Here is an 11,141-nt window from a genome sequence, read left to right on the forward strand (position 1 = left end):
GGTTCATTACATTTGTATCAAGACAAACTCTGTTTATCACTGCATGAAATCGACCAAAGCAAGGTTCACCCCTTTACGGAGTCCTGAACATTCTTTATTTCCTTTATAAAAAAATGTAAACGCACTGGAAGAAGTTTCCTTGAACCCATTGCATTTTAACCACGTTTACCCTAACGAACTTATAGAAAAGGTGGGTAGGTTTAAGGATGCGTGTTCCGCTGTAGGCAAAACCCTAGAGAGGTATTGTGGTATCTCGTACATACAATTACCTCCCCTTCTTTTCATTTTCTAACTCACGGTTTTCGGCCAAAAAAGGTCCATTGACCAGGCCACTCTTTTGGTAATAACAACAGTATATCAATTTGAGGCTACAGTTTGAATCCCGGTTATATGATTGACAAGAAAATGTTGTATATGAAATCCGGATTAAAGAACTCGATAAATTACAAGAAGTGTCGCCCAATTCAACTTTGCCTGGATCATATTCCGTCTTTGCGTATTGCAGAGTTATCTTCTCTTGTGAGCAGGTATTGATTGTTACCTCATTGGTTTGTGTGAGAAAATTACGTCGTTTTCTCAAACATTGATGACGTTACTCTCACAAACAAGTGACGTAACAATCAATACCTGCTCACAAGAGCAGATAACTCTGCAATACGAAAAGACGGAATATGATGAAGGAGGTTAACAATAGGACGAATAGAGGGGGAAAGGCCGATAGTCTTTCTCGTTATTCTGTTTACCTGGTTTTCAATATCTGGATGCAACATTCAAGGTAAATATAGTTATCAAATTAAGTTTACCGTTACATCTAACTGCAATGCATACACTTCTTTTCCATGCCCAGTTCCAACGTTCAGGACGTGACGTAACTTGGATGTAACCCAATTCTACACGGCAGGTATAGTCGATCAAATAGAAGACAGTTATTTTTCGGAACAACTCATCATGCATTTTTTTTTATATCTGTTTAAATCTTTCACACGGTATTATGAAAGCAGTTGGCAACGAAAATGGACCGCTTTATAACGAATATGTTCGCTGCCAACTGCGTTCATATTACCGTATAAGCCGTCAAAATGAAGGTCAATCGTTATATATCGATGATATGCTGCCTATCAAGATCCTATTACCCTACGGAGCTTGAAATCAAGGTCACTAGGGACTCTTTAACTTCATGCGCTTTCTCGATCTTTACTTACAACTTACAACTTGACAAAAAGGGACGACTTACTACTTAACCAAAAGATACGGTTTAGATTTTCCTATAATGAACTTTGCTTTTCTTGATAGTAATACATACTTTCACATAGCAAAGTTGGTGCGGCTATGTAGAGCCTGCTCCAAATGCCATGAATTCGGCGATAACGTCGACTGCTGACGGACAAACTTGCAACACAGTTTTTTAAAGATATGTCTTTGGAAAAATGTTATGGTCACCATTATGATCTCACATGAATTTCGTTTTCGCTGTGTGATTGTGATTAATATAATCTTTTTACCGCCTGGGGGTAGACAGAAACTCTTCCAACCAAGGAGGGGGGGGGGGAGGGGAGAGAGAGAAAGATACATAAATGTCATCATGATCTCGTTGGAAAATATTCTACCGTATAACGGGTTTTATACGCAGGCTTACATTTCGACCCGAATTTACAAAAATGAATTTCAACATATTATTAATTCGCGATTAAGACATGTGAAGCATCTAAACTGTCTCGGTCTTTAAGAAATGCGATGGGAATTTCGGCATAACAAGTGCCGAAAAATCAAATGAATAGGTTATAAAAAGCATAGTGAGCCCCAACAGGCAAGTGTATTTTGTTAAAAACAACATAAACAGAGCTATTTGATGTGATATAACCTATTTTAACATAGCATTTATCAAAGTGTACAAGAATCAACCACATACGCGCCATTTGATGACAACATAACCGTTATAAAGTGTATTATCTCGGCTCACTTTTACGCTTGTCATATTGTTTTATTGGATCATATTTTCACGATCAAGTTATTATTATTATTATAAATGCTTAACTGCCCATCAACACAGGATAGGTCATTAGGGCCAACAAATGGTCGTCAAAAACAAATGCTTAATTAAATTTTAAAGGTGTGAAAAAGGAGAAAGAACGGAGAGAAACAAAATCTGCACTATTTACATGGGAGTCTGGGGATTTACCACAGCCCGACCATTCCAGAGAAATGCACAAAATGGCTGGCCCGAAGGCGGACACCTGTATACCAACCCCCCAGAAAGGTATGCACAACGGTGCAAACCTAGCATTTGCGTCCCGGCCAAAGGACGGTGCTGCTTGGTCTGACCTCTACCTTCCAACCTGTTTGGTTTGGGTGACCCTACCAAGAGCACAAAGCCCCAACCAGCTTAGCTATCCAGGTCATTGATTATCATCTTGTTTGTGTTTTGTCGTTTCTGTTTTTGTCACTACCCCAGTTTTCGCTATGGGGACATGACATTGCTTGGATGTTTATATTGCAGGCGTTGTAGATAGAGTAAAAGACGCTTTAACCCTTCCGGCATTCTTTGTCTTATTCTCCCTATACTTTTAATCCACCTTTTTTCATATTTCGATGAAATTGATGCTTTGATGTCACCTTGGTACTGTATTCTCTTCTTTTTTTTAAAAGAATATATTTGGTTTTTCTCAAACAAGAGCAACTAATGTTAATTAAATTTTTCAGAGATATGGTTCCATTCTGTTCAAACACCATCTTCACGATGCTTCTCTTTGTGTTTCTTTATTGTCATAAATGTAACTATATTTGTACAAAATCCAAAACGCCTATGAATCGGCAATGAATTGAAGAAAGTGTGTGATTCTTGTGTACACACTAGGTGATGACACCGGACAACCCACTGCGCCCCATGACGTCACTCCCACCAGCACCCCGTTACAGGTCAGCGGTCCACCACTGTCTCCCTACGTAAAGAATATCGACAATGTCCTAATTCATTTTGGACAGCAAGTTTGTGGGATATAAGTTATTTTCAATAGAGAGTCTTACCACTTTATTACTTTGTACAGGTAGTCTATCTTACCACATACCTGGTGAAAATGTCTTGATACAATAAGTAGTTTAGGCTATATAATACAATTGTTTGTTTAATCACGCAATTTCAAAACCATAAAAATACAGTCAATGCTCGTGTTGCTATTAAAGCAGGAATATACTATCTTGTTATTTTTACTTCTCTTTTTATTTATGATGTATCGATGCCCTTGTTCATGCGAAGATAATAACTTACATTGCATGAACCGGTCTCCTTGTTAAAAACACACACATGCCCGGCATTGATGCTGTCTGCTCCCCATTCGGCCTCACAATCTGCTTCACTAAGCACAGTGGTTTTGGCTTTCTGAAGCACGTCAGGTAAGGCTGGAACACGCAATTATTGTTTAATCAAATCATGTAAATACACAAATATAACATGTATTTATTTTGTTTTCATTGATTCGACTGTAAGAAGAAAGCGAAGGTAAGACATCCCTCTTTCAATATACAGTCCTTTGTATTCTGTGCAGGGTCAGGCTAAATAAGTCCTGTCGTATCGCTCTTCATATGATAGACATGCAGAATAAGGAGTGTATTCCGTGTCTTCTACTATAAGGATATTGTTGTCCCCATGGACTTAGGATCTTTCATTTCTTAGTCTGTCTTTTCGGTGTTGTCTCCTCGGCACCCTTCTTCACAAATCTGTACGATCCGTTTTACAGTAGATCTATGTGGGCATACTACAAACAATGTACCAGTTCTCTGCATATGAAATGCAGAGTCGTAATCCCTAAGGTAATCGCTAAAATATGTGTCCGGAAAATCAGTTTTCTTACAGTATTTTATTTAGATACTTACGTGCCCCTCCAGATGTTCGGCCCCATCCAGTGATGGTGCACTCCTGTCCAGCGAAGTCCCCACTGCTACTTGTGGGCATTTCGACAGCTTTAACTCCGTCACCTGTGATATCTTCGTCAAAATCCAGCACTGCTATGTCGTTGGGGAAGGTTCCGGCCCCAGTACCATAATCAGGGTGCTAATAAGATACAGTCACGTGTCAGAAGCTTTCTCTTCACGTAATGTTATTTTACCATAGGGCTTAATATCAACACACTTGTTCTCAATAAGTTTCTCAAGCCCCCTTTTTGCGTTCTATTTGATACAAAACATTTGAACTTGTTTATTATTTCCTTAATTGTTTGACTAAAGACGCATGGCAAGAAGTTTGGCATGAAGCAAGAAAATACCGGGAGTAATTTTTGAAATAACTGTCAACGTAAATATGTCTACGTGGTTGTTTTGTCGAAATAAATACTGTTAACTCTATATTAACAGGTCATGTCATATATTTGCATAACGATTGTAATTGTAGTATTTCAGAAATTATTCCCTATAATGAATTAGGTTTGGCATAATCAAATATTTGTATTAACAGCCTCAGACGAAAATGGTAGACACGTATACTTTATCTATTTTATTTTTTAACAGCCAAATAAACATTACAGATGATGTAACAGTATCATTGCAGGTTTTTCAAATTATTTTGTTCGTCAATTTTTCTGTTCTCAACTTTCCTCCAGTCCAGCAGAGGCTGAAAGTACCGCATGATCGACCCAGCGCTAATATCCAGTTCACCTGTCATCTTCCTCAGCGCCTCGGGCCATAGTTTACTTCCCCCGAGTCTCATGTAGTTTTGGGTCGGTCTCCTTGTTTCTGTAAAAGTCACATTGGTGCAGCGGCTTGTCTCCATGACCAGCGGCTTTACACATGGACTCGTAGAACTGGAACTTCACCACGAAACTAATGAAATACCCGGATGTAGGAGACGCTGGAGGCTACGTGGAATTTTGCACCCGGGCCAAGGTACTCCTCCCTTCGTTGTGAAGGAGGGGATAGCATCTGGTACTCCGTCCTCATCTTTCACCACTCTGTGTTGTATGCATAATGTTTGATGGACCCACTAAACACCGCCCACCGGTACTTGTCGATCGGTAAACCAAACGGCAAAAAGGCAACCTTGAGGAGTGCTTTCTTCATTAAGTACTTCAGATCAACCTTCTGTGTGTCCACGTCCGGACTAGCGCATACTACTCCAATTAATTCAGACAGATGTTAGGGTGTCCGGACAACGTTGGTGTAAAATCCCTCGTTGGTGCCCCGTCGGTAAATGACCGGCTGATCCTCATACGCCATATAGTACTGCATGTGACCCATCTCGTGGTGAATCGTCTCAAATTAGTCCATCGTTATGTTTGTACACATCTTAATCCGGAAAGCGCCATCCTCATAAAATCCCCAAGCAGAAGCATGACAAACTAGACTACGGTCGGTTGGTTTTTCTTTTATAGAATTCTTCAAGAATTTCCCCGTCATTTTCGGTAGTCCTAAAGACACATATAATTCTTCCGCCTTCTCGAACGTCTTCCTCCGTGTGTACCCCTACTCTTTCAGCACCTCATCGTAGTTTTTGTTTTTGTATATCGTACGGTTTGACAATATCGAAAATCCCTACAAATTCCTGTGCCCACATGTTCCCAAGTAGGTCGGCGGGTATGGACCCTCGTCTGGGATCGTGACGTCATCCCCGTAGAAGTCCTTCTGTTTAATACGGACGTATTTATGTAGTTCCTAATATAAAAGTTTTAGTTCAGTTCACAACCTGTCACACAAGTCTTCTGTTCCGTCTATTTCCTCGAAGTCTGTTGTCAGCAATACCTCCGCTTGTGATTTGTAACCACTAGCATTGGCTCCGATGTCTGGTCTTCATCTTTGCACCTGTGACGTCACGCCATTTTCCCCAGACTTCCCGTAGCTCCGCCTCGATTCGGATGTTGGCCATGATGTCGGTCAGTTCGATTTGTAACTTCTTCCCGTTGATTCTAGCTCTTTGACTTTCTCCGGTTCTGTACGTGAGTAGATCTGGTTCAGCAGCTTGAGTTGTCTGCTTGTATCATTTGAGAAGTTTTCGTTCCTACAGTTTTCGGCTTCGGCTTTCTCCCGTTACCCCCGTTCATAACCCGTAAATCTCGCATTACTTTCCGTCATCTTCTGTTTACTAGCATCGGTAATATTCGACTCGTACGTAGTTCCAGCTTTCCGCCAATTTTCTGTTCATCTCAATCCGGTGTTCCTCGTTGGTTCTTCGTAGTCAATCACGAGTAACTTCTTCATCACGTGAGCTACAGGATATCTCTTTACTTTTGAAGTGTTATTGATGGTTGATTGTTTTTCCTTCTTCGATTTCGAGTATTAATTTAATTTCGATTTCAATGATCAATTGGCAGAAATAATCTAGCTTCGTATTGGCCTCTGCAACCTTCCGGTTCCATCCGTCCGCAAAAAGAAATTATCCCAAGAAAACAAGTAACAATATCATGTCAATTCCGTTTTGTTAACTCAGGGTATCCTCCGCTATGAACTCGTACGTCCGACCAAACTTCACAAAGTTGATGGTCTACCCACAATTTCAGTGATAACTTTTACAACATGGTCGGTTTGTTTACGTGTAGGCTAATATTGTTTATCTTTATCTTTCCATTTACTTACAATGGTTGCTTAAATGGCGATTTATATATCATTGACCCTTTAATGTAGTTTATGGTGATTTTTGCCAATTATATACTAGTGACAAACACTAGGATTTATTCCAATACCGACACTGCATGCGTGACAGAAGCGATAACAAAACTAACAATATTAGTTACACAGAAAAGAAAGTGGGCAATTAAATAGCATCAGAGTTTACGTCCATGCATGATACATGTAGAAATTAATAAACAATCTATAACTATGGAATATTGATGAGTTTGAACCATGATCTTATTGCACCTACCAATGAAAACATCAACCAAGGACGTAAATCGATATTTTTGGGGATACAAAATTATATATGTATCAATCAAAATAATACTTAGTAATATGCAATTCCTTTTATTAAATAGCAAGTATCTGTTCTCCAAACAAGGTTGTCTGCTCTAAGGTGTCACAATAGAGTTAACATTTGTTTTAATTTAATCAGCAACGACGCAGACCAGCTACATTTCGTTGCATAGGCACGTACTTAAAATCATCGACCGATCACGTTTCCTTGTAGCAAAAACATGCACGTGATAATGATAATTGTCCAACGTAGGTCGAGGACATGACAACTTACCACAGTAGACTTGCTGACGTCGAAGACCTTGCCACCCTCAAAGTGGTTATCTGACCCCACTCGAATTTTCAGTCTGTAATAGAGATATTCATCAATTAATTATCGTTATTACTGCCAATATTATTCTAAAGAATATATCCAATCTACTATTCATTGATACTTGAGATGCTTATTGTTTTACCTCGGGACAAAGTGACTATCAATGTATATGGTAGAAGGCTGTCATTTGTTTTTGAACAATGTACGTGTGCAGTGTTAGATCACCACCGGCTGTTGACAATTATAATGTTGAGGCATTTATTGGGAGAGTTAGTGATGTGCTGACCATTTTGTACATTCTAGGCGTCTGAAGGAGTCACCTTTAATTCAACATTCCCTGAACCGATGAAACGTTTTTCAAAGATTTCATTTTTTACATATATTAATGTCAAAGCTATTTATGGTAAAATACATTGTCTTATTTGAATATGCATCTATAAATATAACCACTATAACTTCATTGTATTATTGACTACATTTGCCCTCTATGAGCTTAAAGCGCCGATTGTTGAGAAAACGTTTGTCACGTTCAAATCAGAATAAGATTACTTTGGTTGTTATCTTCATTGTCGTCATTTTGTACCTGCAGTGAGATTGAAATTTGATAGCTACAAAGGGGTCCCAATAATGATTCGCCTGACAACTTCCCCTACCTTCGGACGCAGTGATTAACGTTAAACACAGTGAGCACCGACATATATGGGAGAAAGATATCATATGGCGGTTACCGAGTGTCCCAATACCAAACCGACTACCCGTGTATGTACTGTCTTACCCAGGCGAAATACAGTGCCCTGCGGTAACGGCCTTTCGAGCTGAAATGACTACTGCTCCACAGTTATGGGAATCCGCGCTCTGAAGAGAAGCTTGCCATGGGAAGTCGGCGATGGAAGCGTTCTCTCCATTCACAATCCAGAAGTTGTTGTACGCCTACAACAATAACCGCAATGGTGTTTAATCCGGCATTAAAATAAACACAATGGGAGTAGTTCACTCGTGTGACATACTTTGACATTACTTGCCTGGATGAGGAAACTTATCAATTGAAGCTAAAACGTATGTACTGTATTTGAAATGTATTTGTATAGAGTTGTTAGTCGGTTGTGACTCGTTTGTTTACAATGTTTACATATGCTCTCCAAAACAAGAAAGGTTGACACCCCCAGTGGCCCCAGTGTTGACCGATGAGTGAGAAAACACCCACGCTCACATAACGCGTCCGTTCACAAGCTCAATGCGACGACGCTGCAATGCTGTTTTTTGGAGCAAACAGTGGTCATACGCGATACTTAACATGTGACTTTGGAAATTCTACCTACCCCATGTTAACCTTTCATAAAAACAATCAAATGCGGCATTCCCCTTGGTTTATGACAAATTAATCAACCAATAACTGCATTAATGAATTGATGCCAGGCTGAACTTGATTGCACCAAAATCGATAATTTTTTTATCGTTTAAACGATACATTAGGTGGATTGGACCCCCATTTACATGACGGGCGTCCTAAATAAAGTAAAATGCACTAACCCTTCCGGAACGCTTGGTCCTATTCTTTTTATTTATTTATTATACTTTTTCAATGGTCTCCTTTGAGTGCGAACTATTGGTAGCCGTCTTTTCGTATTGCAAAGTTATATGCTCTTATGAGCAGGTATTGATTGTTACGTCATCATTTTTTGATAAAACGACGTGATTTTCTCACACAAACCAATGACGTAACAATCAATACCTGCTCACAAGAGACGATAACTCTGCAATACGCAAAGACGGAATTTGACACTTCAGTATTCTCTGTTTTTCATTATTAGGATTATTTATCTCGGCTCAAGGATCCCTGTCCCACTGCACTGTAGTTTTTTCCCCTATATGTTATAACTCCCCTTAACTTCCATTTGGAGATAACTATAGAACATTTAGGCCAGAATACCTCCGTCTTTCAGATATCGACTAGAGCGATAGTTAAGCAGTCTGAAGTTCAGGGTTCGAATCTGGAATACTATCGATCAATTTATATCGACTGAAAATGTTATCGACTAGAAAAATGTTATCGACTTGATAATGCTATTGACAAGAGTGTTATTGATTAGAATAATGTTATTGACTAGAACAATATGTCGATTACAAAGACATTTCCTTGAAATGTCATTTACGTTATTAGGAGTGGACATATGATGCATTTTTTTTTTATTAAAATTGAAAAGACTCGTTGACCACGTCACTTGGTAGGACTTATAAAATGCTGCTTCAAATTTATTGATTTGCAGCTTCATGGGAAAAGGATTTCCTGCATAGCAATCATATCCATATATTCACATTTGCGCTGCAACCGACTTTATGAACATAACCAGTAGAAATGCATTTCATTTGAGTATGAAAGCAAAAACTCTTGTGACGTAAAACGTGGTTTACTCATTGCGTCATAGATTAACCTTGTTCAATGAGAGTTTTGTCGCTTCGCTTCAGATAACATGGAGAATGCACCTGCGCCAAACGCCCAAATGACTAAGGTTAAATATTGGCGCTAATTTTAGTTAAACAGGGCTGTTCCGCCAATGCCGTTTAAAGGATGACGCATATACAAAACGTAGTAAATAAATAAACTATTTAAGAACAAACGAATTAAAATTAAACAATTGTTCTATAGTAAAAAAATAATATATGGATTGAACGGTGTTTTTTAAATTTTCATGCCGGTATGACAATTTAAAACAAACGCAGTTCAATCCCTTTGAAAACATTTGTGTGCCCCTAATCGAGCTATGTTGACGTTTAGATATGTGCCATGTTTACCTTTAGCTCTGCCGGACTATGCAGTTCAGAGAAAACATGAGCAGGCAAACTCGTACATCCTGTAAAATATATTGATAGAAATAATTGTAAGGATGATCAATTAGTGTCTTTTGTTATTGAATTGTTCATAAATTAATGATAAATGAATTAAATATAATTGTATTCATTAAACAAAATGTTACATGTTCATATGTACTCCTCGGCACATTGCGATTGCCTTCAATTTGCTAACGTTATTGCCTACAACGCCCTTGTAAACGATAAATAGTGATACATCACACATGTTTGATCAACATCTTTTCGTCAGAAGAATTCATATAAAATCAAATATGTTGCATGTTTTATGCCCTTCCAAACAAGAGATAAACTTTTGTTATTACATATATTAATATCCTGTCTATTTCTTTTCTTCTTTTTAGGATTTTGGCATTCAATATCGATGATGAGACTGCATATTTAGAAATATGCCTGTCCGGTAAAGTTAAAAAAAATAATACAGCAGAACTTTTTGACAGTGATTGACAAATGGTAATCAGCCACTACTAAAGGGTTCCCGTCAAAGCAGGAATTTGACGTCTTAACATGATTTGTCTCCGACTACTGGTGACAATTTCCAATCGGAAACACACTCCTGTTTTGTTGTTATCCATTCCTAACATCATTCTGAGTCGATATGTTTGTTCAGAGACAATACAGCGAGATTGAAAATGTTTCCAAAAAAACTGCTTGCTTCACTTTCCCATATGTATATAGATATTTTCAGAATGTCATTGAGACATTACATTAATCTGTTTCAGACTTATCGTTCTGTTTACAACTTACCTGCTATAGTCACCAAGCATAAGAATCCCAGGATCTTCATTGTTAGAATGGTCGGCAGGAACTATGCCCTAACCTACTAAACGGGCATTTTATATTACCAGACAGCTGAGTATTTCTCACCCGCTTATCAGTAGTGAAATGCTATCTAACCTGTAAAAGGCCAATTGAATGTAGTTCAAGCCATTGTTGTCTCAAATTAAAATCTTATCACTATTTTAAAGTTTATTAAAGATGCATCCATTTTTTATTCTCGATGTAGAAAGCTTCTAAAATATTTCACATTTAGTACATTAAAGTGCATTGTCCATACCAGGAGAGGGCT

The 11,141-nt window shown here is 38.5% G+C and overlaps 1 protein-coding gene across 1 annotated transcript; it reads right to left on the reverse strand.

Annotated features, from left to right (window-relative positions):
- Nucleotides 1-2,741: 2,741 nt before the first annotated feature.
- Nucleotides 2,742-10,924, reverse strand: LOC110442984 (fibrinolytic enzyme, isozyme C-like). Its single transcript, XM_021486887.1, has 7 exons — nt 10,820-10,924; nt 9,998-10,056; nt 7,980-8,134; nt 7,166-7,238; nt 3,871-4,048; nt 3,266-3,396; nt 2,742-2,939 (listed from the first exon to the last, which is right to left on the reverse strand). Exons 1-7 carry the CDS (start codon nt 10,857-10,859, stop codon nt 2,802-2,804), a joined length of 774 nt encoding a protein of 257 aa, XP_021342562.1. The 5' UTR covers nt 10,860-10,924; the 3' UTR covers nt 2,742-2,801.
- Between the last annotated feature and the right edge of the window lie 217 nt (nt 10,925-11,141).

This window comes from Mizuhopecten yessoensis, unplaced genomic scaffold (assembly GCF_002113885.1).
Source record: "Mizuhopecten yessoensis strain PY_sf001 unplaced genomic scaffold, ASM211388v2 scaffold716317, whole genome shotgun sequence".
Taxonomy (NCBI): domain Eukaryota; kingdom Metazoa; phylum Mollusca; class Bivalvia; order Pectinida; family Pectinidae; genus Mizuhopecten; species Mizuhopecten yessoensis.

Coding starts and splice junctions, on each gene's coding strand:
- LOC110442984 (XM_021486887.1), bottom strand. CDS start 10,859: ATGAAGATCCTGGGATTCTTATGCTTGGTGACTATAGCAG. Junction 8,135..9,997: donor ATAGTCCGGCAGAGCTAAAG/GTAAACATGGCA, acceptor TTATTGTTGTAG/GCGTACAACAACTTCTGGAT. Junction 3,397..3,870: donor CCGAACATCTGGAGGGGCAC/GTAAGTATCTAA, acceptor TGCGTGTTCCAG/CCTTACCTGACGTGCTTCAG.